Source organism: Pristiophorus japonicus, chromosome 3 (genome assembly GCF_044704955.1).
Source record: "Pristiophorus japonicus isolate sPriJap1 chromosome 3, sPriJap1.hap1, whole genome shotgun sequence".
Classification (NCBI taxonomy): Eukaryota; Metazoa; Chordata; class Chondrichthyes; family Pristiophoridae; genus Pristiophorus; species Pristiophorus japonicus.
Window position 1 is genome coordinate 166,010,624 of NC_091979.1, and position 21,607 is coordinate 166,032,230.

At 45.1% G+C, this 21,607-nt stretch overlaps 1 protein-coding gene across 7 annotated transcripts in view; it reads left to right on the top strand.

Annotated features, from left to right (window-relative positions):
* LOC139260001 (protein unc-80 homolog) overlaps positions 1 to 21,607 on the top strand; it is a 501,022-nt gene that overhangs the window by 48,735 nt on the left and 430,680 nt on the right. For all 7 annotated transcript variants that reach the window (XM_070876044.1, XM_070876038.1, XM_070876039.1 and 4 more), the window contains exon 8: positions 18,648 to 18,909. In XM_070876044.1, coding sequence (XP_070732145.1) covers positions 18,648 to 18,909 — 262 coding nt within the window. The remainder of the gene's footprint in view (positions 1 to 18,647; positions 18,910 to 21,607) is intronic.

Below are 21,607 nucleotides of genomic sequence, written 5' to 3' on the forward strand. Positions count from 1 at the left end.
AAGCTGCGCAGCCGTGCAGCACTCAGGACCTCCCATGCAGCTGACTTGCCGATTTCCAATGCAAAATACCGCGCATAGGCTACGCAGCCACTTGAAGAACCCCCAAAAAACTAAGAAGGAACATTGCTTATGACCATTGTGCATTATCCCTCCTTGTCTACCTGGACCTCTCTGCATAGGCTTTGGTATAAACCAAACCATCCTCCTTCAACGTCTTTCCTCTGCTGTCCATCTCAGTGGAATTCCCTTCGCTTTGTTCCACTCTTAACTATTAGTTCATACATATCGTTGTCCTTTTAGTGACTTCCGCCTCCATCTATGTACATCCATTCATCTCGTGCTACAGAAATGTGTCCCAGCGCAAATTAACTCCTGCACTCTTTGCGCACTCTTTGCTCCCTCAAGACCAAGGGGTGCAGACTTGAGTCTATCAGACGCACGACTGGTTTAGTCATCCATCACCAGATCTGGCTGGACCACATCAAGCACTATTCGACGACCCTGTCCTCTACCCAGCAGTTCAGGATCATCCTACAGTGCAGAGGTAATCCCTGGCTTTTTTTCTCTCCCAATATTCTCCCCAAATCCCTGAGCCCTTCACCTTCACCTCTAACAACAAGTGCAAGGAACTCATGGCCATCTTTATCATTATGATTGATATCAGCCATTCAGCTGTTTCTACTGCTTCCCCTTTCCCATCAAGCCACCCTCCCTTCATGCTCACTTCTGCCCTAACCCTGATCTGCATCTCTCATTGAATTTCTCTCCTTTCCTCCCATAAGTGGCAAACTTGTGTGGGAAAATTTTCAGTTGTAAATTACATTCTATTAAATTTTGCGTTAAATTTGATTTCGATGCCATGGGCATTGTAATGTAATTTAATTATTGATCAAAATGAAACAATGATTAATAATGATAAAACTGGTAATTATAAAATATCAATTTGAAATTATATTATATTGCGTGTAAGAAATTTTTTTATTTAATGCGCCCAGAGAAGGAGCTGATAATTATGGTAAACCTGATAGCCTGGTAATAATTATGTGAATTCAAGAATGTAAAGTTGCAATGACTGCAAGCCGAATCTGACTTCCTTGTAATATAATTCTTTAGTTGCCATGGTTTCTGTGCTGTGTTCAGACAGTCTGATCCTTGAGCATATGTCTTACTAAATACTGTAGCAAGGAGCTGGAATTTCATTGTGAAGGTATCCTTAATTTCTTCGCAGTAGAATAATTTATTACCCTGACAGCCATTACAAAAAACTAAAATGTAAGGCAGGCAGTGAACTATAATTGTCATTTTAATAATTAGCAAACTAAGGCACTTTTGTTTACAATAACGACAGTATAAATCAAATAAAGGCAATGGAAATAGAATACAAAAATGCATTTTACCCACAAATGGACAATAACCAGCAATACCTGACACAATATCTGAGAGAATAAAGACATCAGGCCCGAAATTGGTCGAAATACTGCCAACATAATCGCGAAATTCATCAAAAAATACCTACATACCGGCCACATACTGTTCGGCGGAAAATTCATCAGCGACATACCGCCGGGCGGCATGCATACCGTCGGCCCATGCAGACCGCCGACATACAAAATTGCAAAATTCATCACTTACCACCGACATACCGCCAACCCTGCAGACTGCCCCGGAAAAGGTGGTTTTAAGTCGATCTTCAGTCGGCGGTATGCATCTTTAGCTGCAATAAAAATTTTGTCTGTCCCCTCCCCGCCCCCTCTCTCCCCCACCCACAGCAATCTCTTCCACCCACACCAATCTCTTCTCCCCCCACACAGCGATTTCCCCCGCACAGTGCTCTCTTCTCCCCCGCCCCCCGCCCCCACACACAGCGATCTCTTCTCTTCTCTTTCCCCCCCCCCACCCCAATAGCGATCTCCCCCCGGCAGCGACCCCTCGCCTCCCCCACCACAGCGATCCCTTCCCCACACCGATCTTGCACCCCCCCCATGAAGTTCCCCGCTATATATATATATATTACAAAAACATCTGAAGAAAAAAACTAAACCACATTTAAAAGTACAAGTAAATAAACCTGCAATCAAAATAAATAGGTGCTATTTTGTACAAGGGAATACTGTACGTATCTCCACAGCGAACTCAGGCCACCCCACAACGCTCTCAGACCGGCAGTCTCTGTGGACACTCGTCGGTGCCTCTCGGGGGGGTGGGGGGTGGAGCTTCGCAGCAGTATGCGCGTGCACACAACTCGGGAGCAGAAGATTACCGAGTGAAAAGGACTCACCGTCCACACACCGCCGGCTGCACTCTGCTCCCGCCCGCTGCACTCTGCTCCCGCCCGCTGCACTCTGCTCGGCATACCGCTGATAAAAAAGTCATGAAAATCGCTCACACTCTGCCCCAGCAGTACCGGGCAGTATGCAACGACATACTGGTGGCATACCGCCGAGAAATGGACGGACCATCGGTATCGACCAATTTCAGTCCTATCACTTTCAGGATTTTTTTCAGTAAAAAATGTAGTACCATGTAGCAATGACGTCTAAGCCTGACATTTACCTTTCCCTAGTGAGATGCGAGAATAGAAAATATTTTAGAATGTTACCAACTTCACATTATTGAATGTTGTAAGCATAAATAATGAGCATAAGTGATCAAATATTTTTGTTGAAGCAATGGAAATGTCATTTTGTGGAACACAGATATTCATGAATGAACATTGTAGGTTGCAGTGTTTTATTCATTTGCAAATTTCCTTGCTTTACCTAATGAAGCCAGGTACAACTTTCAGTTTTTGACTTGTAAGTTTTACTTGTAGTATACCTTGGTAGATTAAGTAAACTGGGGAATTCAGCTTAGCAACTTCTATTTGGTTGTTAGAATGAATCATAGAATCATAGAAATTTACAGCATGGAAAGAGGCCATTTTGGCCCATCATGTCTGTGCCGGCCAACAAGAGGCTATCCAGCCTAATCCCACTTTCCAGCTCTAGGTTCATAGCCCTGCAGGTTACAGCACTTCAAGTGTACATCCAAGTACTTTTTAAATGTGGTGAGTGTTTCTACCTCTACCACCCTTTCAGGCAGTGAGTTCCAGACCCCATCAATTTCCCTCTAAACCTTTTACCAATTACATAGAAACATAGAAAATAGGTGCAGGAGTAGGCCATTCGGCCCTTCTAGCCTGCACCGCCATTCAATAAGATCATGGCTGATCATTCACCTTTCCTGCTTTCTCTCCATACCCCTTGATCCCTTTAGCCGTAAGAGCCATATCTAACTCCCTCTTGAATATATCCAATGAACTGGCATCAACAACTCTCTGCGGTAGAGAATTCCACAGGTTAACAACTCTGAATGAAGAAGTTTCTCCTCATCTCAGTCCTAAATAGCTTACCCCTTATCCTTAGACTGTGTCCCCTGGTTCTGGACTTCCCCAACATCGGGAACATTCTTCCTGCATCTAACCTGTCCAGTCCTGTCAGAATTTTATATGTTTCTATGAGATCCCCTCTCATCCTTCTAAACTCCAGTGAATACAGGCCCAATCGATCCAGTCTCTCCTCATATGTCAGTCCTGCCATCCCGGGAATCAGTCTGGTGAACCTTCGCTGCACTCCCTCAAATAGCAAGAACATCCTTCCGCAGATTAGGAGACCAAAACTGAACACACTATTCTGAGTGAGGCCTCACCAAGGCCCTGTACAACTGCAGTAAGACCTCGCTGCTCCTATACTCAAATCCCCTACCTATGAAGGCCAACATACCAGTTGCCTTCTTCACCGCCTGCTGTATCTGCATGGCAACTTTCAACGACTGATGTACCATGACACCCAGGTCTCATTGCACCTCCCTTTTTCCAAATCTGCCGCCATTCAGATGATATTCTGCCTTTGTGTTTTTGCCAACAAAGTGGATAACCTCACATTTATCCACATTATACCGCATCTGCCATGCATTTGCCCACTCGCCTAACCTGTCCAAGTCACCTTGCAGCCTCTTAGCATCCTCACTGCTCATACCGCCACCCAGCTTAGTGTCATCTGCAAACATGGAGATATTACACTCAATTCCTTCATTTAAATCATTGATGTATATTGTAAATAGCTGCAGTCTCAGCACTGAGCCCTGCGGCACTCCATTAGTCACTGCCTGCAATTCTGAAAAGGACCCGTTTATCCCGACTCTCTGCTTCCTGTCTGCCAACCAGTTCTCTATGCACATCAGTACAATACCCCCAATACCAATTTTGTACACCAATCTCTTGTGTGGAACCTTGTCGAAAGCCTTTTGAAAGTCCAAATACACCACATCCACTGATTCTCCCTTGTCCACTCTACAAGTTACATCCTCAAAAAATTCTAGAAGATTTGTCAAGCATGATTTCCCTTTCATAAATTCATGCTGACTTGGACCAATCCTGTCAGTGCTTTCCAAATGCGCTGCTATTTCATCTTTAATAATTGATTCCAACATTTTCCCCACTACTGATGTCAGGCTAACCGATCTATAATTACCTGTTTTCTTGCTCCCTCCTTTTTTAAAAAGTGGTGTTACATTAGCTACCCTCCAGTCCATAGGAACTGATCTAGAGTCGATAGACTGTTGGAAAATGATCACCAATGCATCCACTATTTCTAGGGCCACTTCCTTAAGTACTCTGGGATGCAGACTGTCAGGCCCTGGGGATTTATCAGCTTTCAATCCATTCAATTTCCCTAACACAATTTCCCGCCTAATAAGGATTTCCTTCAGTTCCTCCTTCTCTCCAGACCCTTGGTCACCAAGTATTTCCAGAAGGTTATTTGTGTCTTCCTTCGTGAAGACAGAACCAAAGTATTTGTTCAACTGGCCTGCCATTTCTTTGTTCCCCATTATAAATTCACCTGAATCTGACTGCAAGAGACCTACGTTTGTCTTCACTAATCTTTTTCTCTTCACATATCTATAGAAGCTTTTGCAGTCAGTTTTTATGTTCCCGGCATGCTTCCTCTCATACTCTATTTCCCCCCTCCTAATTAAACCCTTTGTCCTCCTCTGCTGGATTCTAAATTTCTCCCAGTCCTCAGGTTTGCTGCTTTTTCTGGCAAATGTATATGCCTCTTCTTTCGTTTTAACACTATCCTTAATTTCCCTTGTTAGCCACGGTTGAGCCACCTTCCCCGCTTTATTTTTACTCCAGACGGGGATATACAATTGTTGAAGTTCATCCATGTGATCTTTAAATGTTTGCCATTGCCTATCCACATCAATCCTTCAAGTATCATTCGCCAGTCTATTCTAGCCTATTCACGCCTTATACCATCGAAGTTACCTTTCCTTAAGTTCAGGACCTTAGTCTCTGAATTAACTGTGTCACTCTCCATCTTAATAAAGAATTCTACCATATTAAGATCGTTCTTCCCCAAGAGGCCTCGCACAACAAGATTGCTAATTAGTCCTTTCTCATTACACATCACCCAGTCTAGGATGGCCAGCCCTCTTGTTGGTTCCTCGACGTGATGGTCTAGAAAACCATTCCTAATACACTCCAGGAAATCCTCCTCCACCGTATTGCTACCAGTTTGGTTAGCCCAATGTATGTAGATTAAAGTCACCCATGATAACTGCTGCACCTTTATTGCACGCATCCCTAATTTCTTGCTTGATGCTGTCCCCAACCTCACTACTACTGTTTGGTGGTCTGCACACAACTCCCACTAGCGCTTTCTGCCCTTTGGTATTCCGCAGCTCCACCCATACAGATTCCACATCATCCAAGCTAATGTCCTTCCTTATTATTGCATTAATTTCCTCTTTAACCAGCAACGCTACCCCACCTCCTTTTCCTTTCTGTCTATCCTTCCTGAATATTGATTACCCCTGGATGTTAAGTTCAAAGCTTTGATCACCCTGGAGCCATATCTCCGTGATGCCAGTTATATCATATTCGTTAATTGCTACCTGCATAGTTAGTCGTCCACCTTATTACGAATACTCCTCGCATTGAGGCACAGAGCCTTCAGGCTTGTCTTTTTAACACACTTTGCCCCTTTAGAATTTGGCTGTAATGTGGCCCTTTTTGATTTTTGCCTTGGGTTTCTCTGCCCTCCACTTTTACTTTTCTTTTCTTCTATTTTTTGCTTCTGCCCCCATTCTACTTCCCTCCGTCTCCCTGCATAGGTTCCCATCCCCCTGCTATATTAGTTTAACCCCTTCCCAACAGCATTAGCAAACACTCCCCCTAGGACATTGGTTCCGGTCCGTCCGGTTTGTACTGGTCCCATCTCTCCCAGAACCGGTTCCAATGTCCCAGGAATTTGAATCCCTCCCCTCTGCACCACTCCTTAAGCCACGTATTCATCTTAGCTATCCTGTCATTCCTACTCTGACTCGCACGTGGCACTGGTAGCAATCCTGAGATTCCTACCTTTGAGGTCCTACTTTTTAATTTAACTCCTAGCTCTCTAAATCCCGTTTTTTACCTATATCATTGGTACCTATATGCACCATGACAACTGGCTGTTCACCCTCCCTTTCCAAAATGTCCTGCAGTCGCTCCGAGACATCTTTGACCTTTGTACCAGGGAGGCAACATACCACCCTGGAGTCTCGATTGCGGCCGCAGAAACGTTTATCTATTCCCCTTATAATAGAATCCCCTACCACTATAGCTGTCCCACTTTTTTTCCTGTCCTCCTGTGCAGCAGAGCCACCCACGGTGCCATGAACTTGGCTGCTGCTGCCCTCCCCTGATGTGCCATCCTCCCCAACAGTACCCAAAACAGTGTATCTGTTTTGGAGGAGGATGGCCACGGGGAGCCCTGCACTACCTTCCTTCCACTGCTCTTCCTGTTGGTCACCCATCCCCTCTCTGTGTAACTTTTACCTGCGGTATGACCAACTCACTAAACGTGCAATTCACGACATCCCCAGCATCGCGGATGCTCCAGAGTGAATCCACCCGCAGCTCCAGTGCCGCAATGCAGTCTGTCAGGAGCTGCAGCAGGATACACTTCCCGCACATGTAGTCGTCAGGAACACTGGAAGCGTCCCTGAGTTCCCACATAGCACAGGAGGAGCATGACACGTGTCCGACCTCTCCTGCCCTGACTTAATCCTTAGGTTAACCTAATTTGGCAACAATGATAAAGGTTACCTACTGATAACGAAATAAAAAGAAGAAAAAAAGATTAAATACTTTAAATTTATGCCCCCTGGTTGTTGAGCCCTCTGCTAAGGGAAATAGGCCCTTTCTATCCACTATGTCTAGGCCCCTCATAATTTTATACATCTCAATGAGGTCTCCCCTCAGCCTCCTCTGTTCCAAGGAAAACAAACCCAGCCTATCCAATCTGTCCTCATAGCTAAGTTTCTCATCTCCCCGCAACATCCGCGTAAATTTCTTCTGTACCCTCTCCAGTGCAATCACATCCTTCCTGTCATGTGGTAACCAGAACTGCACGCAGTACTCTAGCTGTGTCCTCACTAGTGTTTTATGCAGTTCAAGCATAACCCCGCTAATCTTGTATTCTATGCCTCGGCTAATAAAGGCAAACATTTCGTATGCGTTCTGAACACCTTGTCCACCTGGCCTGCTACTTTCAGAGATCTGTGGACATTCACTACAAGGTCCCTTTGTTCCTCTACACTTCTCAGTGTCCTACCATTTAATGTGTATTCCTTTTCCTTATTAGCCCTCCCCAAATGCATTACCTCATCTCTCTGAATTGAATTCCATTTGCCACTGTTCTGTCCATCTGACCAGTTGATTGATATCTTCCTGCACTTTACAGCTTTCTAACTCAATATCGACCACACAGCTGATTTTAGTATTATCTACAAACTTCTTAATCATACCATCTTAGCTATCTGGACAGATTGAATAGGCTGGGTTTGTTTTGCTTGGAACAGAGGAGGCCGAGGGGAGACCTCATTGAGGTGTATAAAATGATGAGGGGCCTAGATATAGTGGATAGAAAGCGCCTATTTCCCTTAGCAGAGGTCTAGATCATTGATGTATTCCACAAAAAGCAAGGGACCTAGTACAAAGCCCTGTGGGACCCCACTGGAAACAGCCTTCTGGTCACAAAAACGCCCATCAACCATTACTCTCTGCTTCCTGCCTGTGAGCCAATTTTGGATCTAACTTGCCACTTTGCCCTGGATCCCATGGGCTTTTACTTTCATGACCAGTCTGTCATTTGGGACCTTATCAAAAGCCTTGCTTAAATCCATATACACTACACCAAACGCACTACCCTCATCGACCCTCCTTGTTACCTCCTCAAAAAATTCAATCAAGTTAGTCAGACATGACCTTCCCTTAACAAATCCGTGCTGACTATCCTTGATTAATCCGTGTTTTTCAAAATGAAGATTTATCCTGTCCTTCAGAATTTTTTCCAATAATTTTCCCACCACCGAGGTTAGGCTGGCTGGCCTGTAATTACTCAGTCTATCCCTTTCTCTACTTTTAAACAAAGGTACCACATTATCAGTCTCCAGTCCTCTGGCACCATACCTGAAACCAGAGAAGGTTGGAAAATGATGGTTAGAGCCTCTGCTTCTTCCTCTTTTGCTTCGCTTAACAGCCTGGGATACATTTCATCTCATCTAGGCCTGGGGACTTATCCACTTTCAAAGCTGCTAATCCCCTTAATACCTCCTCTCTCACTATGTTTATTTCATCTCATATTTCACACTGCTCCCCGATAGCAGTGTCTGCATCGCCCCTCTCTTTTCATTAAGAACCATACCCACATCTCCTGCCTCCACACACAGATTGCCCCCATGGTCTCTGATAGGCCCTACCCTTTCTTTTGTTATTCTCTTGCTCTAAATATATTTATAAAACATCTTTGGGTTTTCCTTGATTTTAATTGCCAATAATTTTTCATGTTCTCGCTTTGTTTTCCTAATATCCTTTTTAATTTCACCCCTGCACTTTCTATACTCCTCTAGAGATTTTGCAGTATTTAGCCCTCAGTATCTACCATAAGCCTCCCTTTTTTGCTTTATCCTACCCTGTATGTCCCAGGACATCCAAGGGCTCTAGATTTGTTAGTCCCACCCTTTTTCTTTAAGGGCGCATATTTGATCTGAACCCTCCAGATCTCCTCCTTGAATGCCTCCCACTGCTCTGACACTGATTTACCTTCAAGTAGCTGTTTCCAGACCACTATGGCTAAATCAACCCTCAGCTTAGCAAAATTGGCTTTTCCCCAATTTAGAACTTTTATTCCTGGTCTATCCTTGTCCGTTTCCATAACTACCTTAAATCTTACTGAATTATGGTCACGAGCACCTAAGTGCTCTCCCACTGATACACCTTCCACCTGCCCAGCTTCATTCCCTAAAACTAAATCCAGAACCGCCTTGCTACATACTGGCTAAAAATGTTCTGAATGCATTTTAGGAATTCTGCACTCTCTGTACCCTTCACACTAATTTTATACCCAGTTAATATTAGGATAGTTGATATCTCCTACTATTTCTACCCTATAGGTTTTGCACTTCTCAGAAACTTGCCAACATATCTGCCCTTCTATTACCCTGTCATTGTTTGGGGGTCTATAGTACATTCCCGGCAGTGTGATCACCCCTTTTGATTTTCAATTCGACCTATATGGCCTCGTCATGATCCTCTAACATATCATCCCTCCTCACAACTGTAATAGTTTCTTTAATCAATACCACAATTCCCCCCTCCCTTTTTACCCATCTCTATATCCTGCCTGGAAAAACCTGTAACCAGGAATGTTGAGCTGCCATACCTGCCCCTCTTTTAGCCATGTCTCTGTAATAGCTATACAGGTGCAGCGTCCAAATTCCGGAGTTCGTGGCAGGGTCTTCGGAATCTGTAAGATGTTCCGAAATCCGGACTGGACGACCCTGCCTGATCTCGGGGCCTCGCCGCTGCCCGACCTTGGGGCTTCACCGCTGCCCGATCTTGGAGCTCGCCTCGCCGCCGCTTGCCACACCATCCTTACCTCGGGGCCTCCATGCCAGCCCGCGCGAACAGCACCTCAGCGGGGCCCGCCCACGCGAACACTTCCTCGGTGGGGTCTCGCCCGATGACAACATCCTTGACGGGGCCAGCATGACGACGACCTCCTCAGCAGGGTCCCACCCAACGCAAATACGTGCTCGACGGGGGCGGCCCACCCGACAACATCTTTGGCGGGGTCGGCCCCACGACGACCTCCTCGGCAGGCCCTGGACGACCCGAACAGCTCCTCGGCAGGTACCCGCCCCCCCCCCTTTCTGATGTTCAGAAATCGGAAAATACCCGAACCTGGGCTCGGGTGTTTCCAGATTCGTGACATCAGAAAGACGTTCCAAAGTCTGGAGAAACGCAAAATCCGGAATGGCCTTGGTCCCGAGGGTTCCGGATTCGGGACGCTGCACCTGTAATATCATACGCCCAAGTGTCTACCTGTGCTCTCAGCTCAATAGTCATTTTCCAACATTCCATTGACTCTGGATCAGTTCCTATGGAGTGGAGGGTAGCCAATGTAACCCCACTTTTTAAAAAAGGAGGGAGAGAGAAAACAGGTAATTATAGACCGGTCAGCCTGACATCGGTAGTAGGTAAAATGATGGAATCAATTATTAAGGATGTCATAGCAGGCGCATTTGGAAAGAAGTGACATGATAGGTCCAAGTCAGCATGGATTTGTGAAAGGGAAATCATGCTTGACAAATCTTCTGGAATTTTTTGAGGATGTTTCCAGTAGAGTGGACAAAGGAGAACCAATTGATGTGATGTATTTGGACTTTCAGAAGGCTTTCGACACGGTCCCACACAAGAGATTAATGTGCAAAGTTAAAGCACATGGGATTGGGGGTCGTGTGCTCACGTGGATTGAGAACTGGTTGGCCGACAGGAAGCAAGAGTAGGAGTAAATGGGTACTTTTCAGAATGGCAGGCAGTGACTAGTGGGGTACCGCATGGTTCTGTGCTGGGGCCCCAGCTGTTTACATTGTACATTAATGATTTAGACGAGGGGATTAAATGTAGTATCTCCAAATTTGCGGATGACACTAAGTTGGGTGGCAGTGTGAGCTGCGAGGAGGATGCTATGAGGCTGCAGAGTGACTTGGATAGGTTAGGTGAGTGGGCAAATGCATGGCAGATGAAGTATAATGTGGATAAATGTGAGGTTATCCACTTTGGTGGTAAAAACAGAGAGACAGACTATTATCTGAATGGTGACAGATTAGGAAAAGGGGAGGCGCAACGAGACCTGGGAGTCATGGTACATCAGTCATTGAAGGTTGGCATGCAGGTACAGCAGGCGGTTAAGAAAGCAAATGGCATGTTGGCCTTCATAGCGAGGGGATTTGAGTACAGGGGCAGGGAGGTGTTGCTACAATTGTACAGGGCCTTGGTGAGCCACACCTGGAGTATTGTGTACAATTTTGGTATCTTAACTTGAGGAAGGACATTCTTGCTATTGAGGAAGTGCAGCGAAGGTTCACCAGACTGATTCCCGGGATGGCGGGACTGACATATCAAGAAAGACTGGATCAACTGGGCTTGTATTCACTGGAGTTCAGAAGAATGAAAGGGGATCTCATAGAAACTTTTAAAATTCTGACAGGTTTCGACAGGTTAGATGCAGGAAGAATGTTCCCAATGTTGGGGAAGTCCAGAACCAGGGGTCACAGTCTAAGGATAAGGGGTAAGCCATTTAGGACCGAGATGAGGAGAAACTTCTTCACCCAGAGAGTGGTGAACCTGTGGAATTCTCTATCACAAAAAGTTGTTGAGGCCAATTCACTAAATATATTCAAAAAGGAGTTAGATGTAGTCCTTACTACTAGGGGGATCAAGGGGTATGGCGAGAAAGCAGGAATGGGGTACTGAAGTTGCATGTTCAGCCATGAACTCATTGAATGGCGGTGCAGGCTCGAAGGGCCGAATGGCCTACTCCTGCACGTATTTTCTATGTTTCTATGTTTCGAACTGCCTTATTCGCTATACTCCTTGCATTGAAGTATATTCCATTTAGTGCAGCCAAACCTCCTTGTTGACTACTTTCTTGCACTTGTTTCCTCTGTCCTTCAAATTCACTTTCTACGTTTTTGCTTTCCAATTCCAGCTTTACTTCCCTCCCTACTGAATCTATTCTCAGGCTCCCATTCCCCTGCCAAGATAGTTTAAACCCTCCCCGACAGCACTAGCAACCTTCCCCCCGCCCCGCCCCCCATGAGGATATTGGTCCCAGTTCTGTTAGGGTGCAATCCGTCCAGCTTGTACAGGTCCCATCTCCCCCAGAAGCGGTCCCAATGCCTCAGGAATCTAAAGCCTTCCATCCTGCACCATCTCTCCAGCCATACATTCATCCGCTCTATCCTCCTATTTCTGTACTCACTAGCTCGTGGCACCGGGAGTAATCCGGAGATTACTACCTTTTGAGGTCGGACTTTTTAATCTCTCTCTCCGAGCTCCCTAAACTCTGCCTGCAGGACCTCATCTCTCTTTCTACCTGTGTCATTGGTACCGATATGGGCCATGACCTCTGGCTGTTCACCCTCTTCCTCCCAGAATGTCTTGCAGCCACTCGGCACCAGATAGGCAACATATTATCCTGGAGTCACTTCTGCGACCGCAGAAACGCCTGTCTACTCCCCTGACTATTGAATCCCCTACCACTCTAGATCTTCCATTCTTCTTCCTCCCCTCACTGTGCAGCTGAGCCACCCGTGATGCTGTGGACTTGGCTCTGGCTGCACTCCCCAAAGGCATCATCGCCCTCACCAGTTGGAGAGCGAGATGGACTCAGGACTCCTGCACTATCTGCCTGCTCCTCCTCTTCTGTCTGGCGGTCACCCACTCCATCTCTACCTGCACACTATTAAACTGTGGGGTGACCACCTCTAGAACTGTGCTATCCACGTAGCTCTCAGCCTCGCGGATGCACCGTAGTGACTCCAGCCACCGCTAAAGCTCAGAAACGCGGAGCTCGAATTGCTGCAGCTGGAGACACCTCCTGCACATGTGGTCTTACAGGCTGCATGAAGCATCCAGGACTTTCCTGATGCCACAGGATGTGCTCTCCACAGGACTGAGCTGCCCTGCCATGCCTCTAGTTACACTTGGAACTATTGAGCAGAAGTAAGCTCTAAAACTTAGCAAAACACACCCAGCACCTACTCAGCAATCAACTGATTTAATTAATGAGGTTTTTAGCTTAGAAATATCACTTATCTATACTTACTTTTTAAATTGCGGCTCCTAACTTACACCAATGCCCAAGGTTTAAAAAAAATAGGAATAGTAGGAATAGAGAAATACTCACCAACCAACCCGGCCAATGCAGTGTTTTTTTATGTTTCTATTCTACCACAGAAAGTTGTTGAGGCCAATTCACTAAATATATTCAAAAAGGAGTTAGATGAGGTCCTTACTGCTAGGGGGATCAAGGGGTATGGCGAGAAAGCAGGAATGGGGTACTGAAGTTGAATGTTCAGCCATGAACTCATTGAATGGCGGTGCAGGCTAGAAGGGCCGAATGGCCTACTCCTGCACCTATTTTCTATGTTTCTATGTTTCTATGTTTCAACCAGCCAATCACTTACCTGCTTGGCTGTGACCTCACACTTTGAATCTTTTTACTTTTTACTTCTGAAGGTCCGTTTGGCATTGCTGCAGATAGCTCCTCTCGATCTCCAGCTCTCCCGCTGTGTGCTGCTGCCTTTTGTAGTCCCGTTCTGCTCGGGTCTCGCGATGCTTGATCGCTCTTCCCGATCTTCTCCCAGAATGAGCAGGCTCAAAAGGACAAATGGCCTACTCTTGTTGATGCATTTATTTTTTGCTCATCATGACAAGCATCCTCAGCTAGATAATTGCACCCAAAATATTTATCCAATACTCCTAGAGATAATTCTCTCAACTTTGCTTGAACAATGTGCCTTGAAGCCAATATTAGAAGAGCACATCATACTGCAGCAGTGCAAACTATAAGTTCTCACAAAGTATCCTTATTGCCACTCTGAGTGAGATTGCTAATTTATTTTGAATTATGATGAGAGTTTGTAACCACTGGGAACTGCGTAGAGACTATCAAAATCATTTCCTTTTGAGCTAGCAGGGAAAGCAGATTTTCTTCCTGAAGTGGCGATTAACTAATTAACCTCGACACAGTCTGTTAGGAATCAAACACAAGTAGGTTTATTTTACTTGCAAGGGAGAAACGAGCCTGCAAGCCAGCCCCTGCTGAACTCTTCACACTTGCTCTCTCTGACCAAAGAACACACAGGATTTTTATACAGTTACTCGGCCTATAATAGCCAGACATTCAATACATGAGACATACATTGATTTGAATGGACACAGCCCCCTGTCACTCAGGGTGAAGATGATTTCTATTCCGCCTATTCCGGGTACCTTTCCCCCACTGTGTCTAAGGGTGTTTATCCAACTTTGGAATGTTATCTTATCACCCTGTGTCCGGCTCTGCTTTGACCTTTGCTCATACTGGGTACCGTTTTTGCTGATGTATTGGTTTGAGACATACCATGTTATCTCTTGTGTTAGGACAGAAGGTATGTAATGCGGGGCCTTGAGACATTCAATTCAGATGTACAGTTCTCAACCTAATTCTTGTTTCTACATGTTTAGTTTGTAAGGGATGTTTCTGATTTAATTGCACTTGCACACTTTAACCCTTTATTCCATATCTGATATGTCCAGTGTGACCTATTGTCCCATTTCACTTCCTATCTGTCTGGGTGTTTTTTTTTAACTCAGATTCCAGAGCTAAAAGAATAATGTGGTTTTGCTCCATATTTTCTTGTCTTTATTCCTGTTTGTCAAGTTTCTAGTGAATTAATCACAGTCATTAATCATAACAACTTCATCACACATGGACCTTATTTAGCGTTCTGGTCTTTGTTGCCTATTGTAATGTCCACTGCTTGCAAAAAAGAAAATAACTAGCAAAAATTAAATATGATCGTACAAGAATGGAAAGAGGTTCTCAATTAAAACATTTTTACTGTTCTTGATCATATTTTATGTTACGGTCACTTTTTGAAAACATTCTTTCAAAGACTAATACCTTCTAAAAGCTAAGAATAAAGATAAAAGAAACCAATTAGAGAATAGTACAGCACAGAAGGAGGCGATTTGGCCCATGGAGCTGACTCTTTCGAAGAGCAATCCAGTAAGTCCTACTGTCCGGCTCTTTCACCATTTCCCTGCAATTTTTTCTCCTTCCAAGTATTTATCCAATTCCCTTTTGAAAGCTACTATTGAAGCTGTTTCCACCACACTATCAGGCGTTGCATTCCAAATCCTAACCACTCGTTGCTAAAAGATTTTTGCCAAATCACCTTAAATCTGCGTACTTTAGTTATCAACCCTTAAACCATTGGAAACAGTTTCTCTTTATTTATTCTATCTAAGCCCTTCATGATTTTACCCACCTCTATCAAATCTCGTCCTAACCTTCTCCAGTCTATCCACGTAACTGTAACCCCTCATCTTTGGAACCATTCTAGTAAATCTCTTCTGTACCCTCTCCAAAGCCTTCCTAAAGTGTGGTGCCCAGAATTGGACACAATACTTCAGTTAGGACCAAACTAGTGTTTTATAGAGGTTTAACATAACTTCCTGGCTTTTGTACTCTATGCCTCTATTTATAAAGCCCAAGATTCCATGGGGCCTAACTTGCCCCTTTCCTAAGGCCTCGTAACACTGGAAAATGGAGTGCACTGGCCACCGACTTTTCGTGTAATGGCCGCCATTATCAAAATTCCACTGCTGCGGTATCCGGCGGTGACCCGCTCCACCCCCCATACTGCTCCGCTGCTGCTGATCCGTACTAAGTGCATCATCACAGTGCGCACCTCCGATTTACTCTCCCGAGGGTGAAATTCCGCTATGAAAATCTTCCTCCCGCTGGGCGGTGCCAAAACCTGCTTTTTCCTGGCGGTCAAGTGACGTTGTGGCCTTTTGCAATGGCGGTGCAGCTCCCATTAAAGGGGAGGACGCATTGCCGCTATGTTTTTTTTTGTCGGCCGACTGCCATGTCAAGCCGACAATTATGCCGCCGGGTTCAGCCGGGCTGCCAACAGCCAGTCTGGCACACCCTCTTGGTGCCAGGCCGCTAGCACAGCCGAAACCCCTGGTGGCCCAGTGGAACAAACTTTAGAAATCGCGCAGGCTCTCCCCTTTTAAGTGAAGCGGAGGGCAATTTCTGCCCCCATATGTTTTATTAACTGCTTTGTTAACCTGGCCTGCCATCTTCAAAGATTTGTGCACAAACAACCGCCCCCCCACCCCGGTCTCAGTTCTTGCACTCCCTTTAAAATTGTAACATGTAGCTTGTATTGTCTCTCCTCATTCTTCCTACCAAAATGTATCACCTCACACTTTTCTGCATTGAATTTCATCTGCCATGTGTCTGCCCATTCTACCAGCCTGTCTGTGTCCTCTTGAAGTCTATTACTATTTCCTCACTGTTTACTACACTTCCAAGTTTCGTGTCATCTGCAAATTTCAAAATTGTGCCCTATACTGCCAAATCCAAGTCATTAATGTATATCAAAAACTGCAGTGGTCTTCGTACTAAAACATGAGGACCACCACTGTATACCTCCCTCCAGTTCGAAAAACAGCCATTCACCACAACTCTGTTTCCTATCCCTTCGCTAATTTTGTATCCATGCTGCTACTGCCCCTTTTATCCCAAGAGCTTAAATTTTGACAACAAGCCTAGTCCATATACACAACATCAACTGCACTGCCCTCATCCACCCTCTCTGTTATTTCATCAAAAAAACTCAATCAATTTAGCCAACCATTATTTGCCCTTAACAAATCATTGCTGGCTCTCCTTTTTTAGTCCATACTTGTCCAATTGGCTGTTGATTTTCTTCCGGATTATTATTTCTAAAAGCTTCCACACCACTGACATTAAACTGACTGGCCTGTAAATGCTAGGTTTATCCTTCTCCCTTTTTTTGAAAAGGGTGTAACATTTGCAATCCTCCAGTCCTCTGACACCACTCCTGTATCTAAGGATTGGAAGATTGTGGTCAGCACCGTCGCAATTTCTACCCTTCCCTCAACAACTTAGGATGCATCCCATCCGGACTGGGTTACTTATCCACTTTAATTACCACTAGCCTTTCTAGTACTTCCTCTTTATCTGTTTTTATCTTGTTCTTTATTTCAACAACCTCCTTGTTTACCGTAGCTTTACTAAAGTTCTCCTTCTTGGTAAACAAAGAGTTCTCCTCCTGGTACGTCAGCCTTGCCTTCTGCCTTCTCCAATAGATCACCATTTTGATACTTAATTGACCCCACCGCTCCTCTGACAAATCTTTTACTGTTAATATGCCTATAGAAAACCTTTGATTCTCTTTTATGTTAGCCGCTAATCTATTCTCATACTGTCTCGTTACCCTTTTTATTTCCTTTTTCACTTCTCTACTTTTTATATTCAGCCTGATTTCTCCCTTGTATTATCAAGCTGACATTTGTCATATACCTCCTTTTTCTACTCTCATCATCCATGGAGCTCTGGCTTTGGTTGCCCTACCTTTCCCCCTGTGGGAATGCACTTAGACTGTACCTGAACCATCTCTTTAAGGGCCACCCATTGCTCCATTTCATTTCTGCTTGCCAGTCTTTGATTTCAATTTACCTGGGCCAGATCCTGCCTCAATATGCTGAACTTAACTCTCCTTCAGTTAAGTATTTTTATTCTAGATTGCTTTTCCTTTTCCATAACTAATCTAAGCATTATGATCACTATTCCCACGATGCTCCCCACTGTGATATTCTCCACTTTACCCACTTCATTTCCAAGGACTAGATCCAGTAATGTCTTCTTCCTCGTTGCGCAGGAAACATACTGATCAAAAAGTTCTCCTGAACACACTTCAGAAATTCCTCCCCTTCTCTGGCCTTAACACATTCACTGCCCCATCCAATATTGTGGTAGTTAAAGTCTCCCATTATCACTTCTCTATAGTACATGCACCTCTCAGTAATTTCCCTGCACATCTGCTCCTCTTTCTCCATCCTGCTATTTGGTGATCGATAAAATACACCATGTAGCATAATCGCTCCTCTAGTGTTTCTTAACTCCAACTAAGTAGATTCTGTCTTTGACCCTTCAAAGACATTCTCACTTTCAAACACTGTAATATTTTCCTCAATCAAAACTGCTACCCCTCCTTTTATTTTCCTGCCCTATCTTTCCTGACTACCTTGTAGCTAAGAATATTAAGCACCCAATCCTCCCCTTTTTTGAGGCAGATCTCTGTTATCGTTACTACATCATATTTCCATGGGGCTATTTGCGTCTGCAGCTCACTAACCTTATTAATTACACTTCGTGCATTTACACATGTACACTCCAAACTTAACTTAGACCTCTTTGTATTTTCTATGATCCCACCTAATTCTGTATTATTTCTAACTTTAACTTTCTTTCCCAGTCCTCTCTGCACCTTGTTTCTAATTTTTAACACTACATCCTGCTACCCAATATAAAAAATGAATGTACAAAGCGCAGCTGGAATTTCAGTAGGTGATAAAATAATTGTTCTAGTGCTTGGACTTGTATAAAAATGGTATTTATTTTGAATATTGATCTAAATATTTTCTCTCACCTGTTCTCTGTTTGATAAAATACAACCTATATCTGTTACAGAACTTCAATAGCCATGCCACTGAGTCAAAAGTCTCGCTATGCCACCTATTTTGATGTTGCAGTGTTACGCTGTCTGCTGCAGCCCCACTGGTCTGAAGAAGGTATCCACTGGGCATTGATGTATTATTTACAAAGACTTCAACAGATTCTGGAGGAAAAGCCTGATAGGCCTTCTGAGCCTGAGATAAACCACTTATCCAGGCCACGCAGTAGTTCCATGGTAGCAGCAGCTCCTTCTCTAGTTAACACCCATAAAACACAGGTATGAAAATATCAAATTTATTCTAATTATTCACTTCTATGTTAAAGTGGATTTGTTTTATAATAAAAAATAATTTGTAAAATAAAATGATACGAAGTTAATATTACCGAGTTAAAAAGATAGATGCACATTTCAAGTTGTGAGTGGCAAAATAGTTAACATGTTTGGTTGATACTGAATTAAATATCTATAAGGATAACCATAGTACATATACACACACATTGGTTTACCACAGGCAACCAGTTATAATTCATCTCTTGTGCATGACCAAGGGACCTTGGAGTACATGTCCACAGATCCCTGAAGGTAGCAGGCCAAGTAGATAAGGTGGTTAAGAAGATATATGGAATACTTGCCTTTATTAGCCGAGGCATAGAATACAAGAGCAGGGAGGTTATGCTTGAACTGTATAAAACACTAGTTAGGCCACAGCTAGAGTACTGCGTGAAGTTCTGGTCACCATATTACAGGAAAGATGTGATTGCACTAGAGAGGGTGCAGAGCAGATTTACGAGGATGTTGCCTGGACTGGCGAATTTTACCTATGAGGTAGTGTGTTCCGAACACAGATGAGGCTGCACACAGGGAGGTTAAAGTAACAGTGACCTCAGTCTTTATTAAGACATTCCAGAGTGAGGAACAGGCCTTAGGGGCCGGCTTAAATACAGTGCATCCCAAGGGATGCTGGGATCCCTTGGGACTTCAGGGGATGAGCTCCCTGATGGCGGAACATGGGAGTGCATGCTTTACAGATACACAACATCACTCCCCCCACGCACCCCCCCCCCCCCCCCCCCCGCCAAAGTCAAAGTGAAAACTATTTACAAGGTGAGGCGGTCGGGAGCCTTTCTTTCCCTGGTGGACCACCTCGGTACAAATGTCTGTTCTGGTGTGTTGGCTGTGCCCTCGCTGGGCTGGCGTGTTGTTGGCCCTGCAGGGCTGCTGGGTGAGTCTGGCCTTGCTGGGCTGTTGGGCATGATGGGTTTGATTTCCTGGTCCGGTGTGGTGTCGTTGCTCCTTTGGGTGTGTGTTGTAGGCTCGAAAAAGGTGGTGTCTGTTGTGGGTTGTTCAGGGTAGTCTGAACCGCAGCCTCATTTGGTCCAGGTGCTTTCTGCAAATTTGTCGATTGTCTAGTTTGACTACAAACACCCTATTTCCTTCTTTAGCTATCACCGTGCCCGCGATCCACAGGGACCATTTCTATAGTTTAGCACATACACAGGGTCATTCAGATCAATTTCCCGTGACACATTGGCGCGGCCATCGTTTACATTTTGTTGCTGCCGCCTGCTCTCTACCTGATCATGCAGGTTGGGGTGAACCAGCGAGAGTCTGGTTTTAAGTGTCCTTTTCATGAGTAGCTCAGCCGGGGGCATCCCTGTGAGTGAGTGGGGTCTTGTACAGTAGCTGAGCAGTACTTGGGACAGGTGGGTTTGGAGTGAGCCTTCTGTGACTCGTTTAAGGCTCTGATGGTTTGTACTGCCTGCTCTGCCTGCCCATTGGAGGCTGGTTTAAACGGGGCCGAGGTGACATGTTTGATCCCATTGCGGGTCATGAATTCTTTAAATTCGGCACTGGTAAAACATGGCCCGTTGTCACTGACCAGTATGTCAGGCAGGCCGTGGGTGGCAAACATGGCCCTCAAGCTTTCAGTGGTGGCGGTGGCGATGCTTCCCGACATTATTTCACATTCAATCCATTTTGAAAAAGCATCCACCACCACCAGGAACATTTTACCGAGAAACAGGCCCGCGTAGTCGACATGGATCCTCGACCATGGTCTGGAGGGCCAGGACCACAAATTTAGTGGTGCCTCTCTGGGCGCGTTGCTCAACTGAGCACATACGCTGCATTGCCGTACACAGGACTCTAAGTCAGAGTCGATACCGGGCCACCACACGTGGGAGCTGGCTATCGCTTTCATCATTACTATACCCGGGTGTGTTCTGTGGAGGTCCGAGATGAACGTCTCCCTACCCTTTTTTGGTAGCACTACGTGGTTACCCCACAACAGGCAGTCTGCCTGAATGGACAGCTTGTCCTTTCGCCGCTGGAACGGCTTGATTGGCTCTTGCATTTAAACGGGGATGCTGGCCCAGCTTCCAAGCAGTACACAGTTTTTTACTAGGGACAGCAGAGGATCTTGGCTGGTCCAAGTCCTAATCTGGCGGGTCATGACAGGTGATTTATCATTTTCAAACGCTTCCATGACCATCAACAAGTCTGCGGGCTGCGCCACCATCAACAAGTTTGCAGGCTGCGCCATTTCCACAATGGTAGCCGACTGAGAGCATCCGCACAGTTCTCGGTGCCTGGCCTGTGGCGGATGGTATAATTGTACGCTGATAGCGTGAGTGCCACCTTTGTATGCGGGCTGAGGCATTAGTATTTATCCCCTTGTTTTCAGCGAACAGGGATGTGAGGGGCTTCTGATCGATTTCCAGCTCACATTTGAGGCCAAATAGGTACTGATGCATTTTCTTTACCCCGAACACACACGCTAATGCCTCTTTCTCAATCATGCTATAGGCGCTCTCAGTCTTAGCTAAGCTCCTGGAAGCATAGGCGACAGGTTGCAACTTCCCCGCAACGTTAGCTTGTTGTAATACACACCCGACTCCGTACGACGACACGTCACATGCTAGCACTAGTCTTTTACACGGGTTATACAATTCAAGCAGCTTGTTGGAGCATAAAA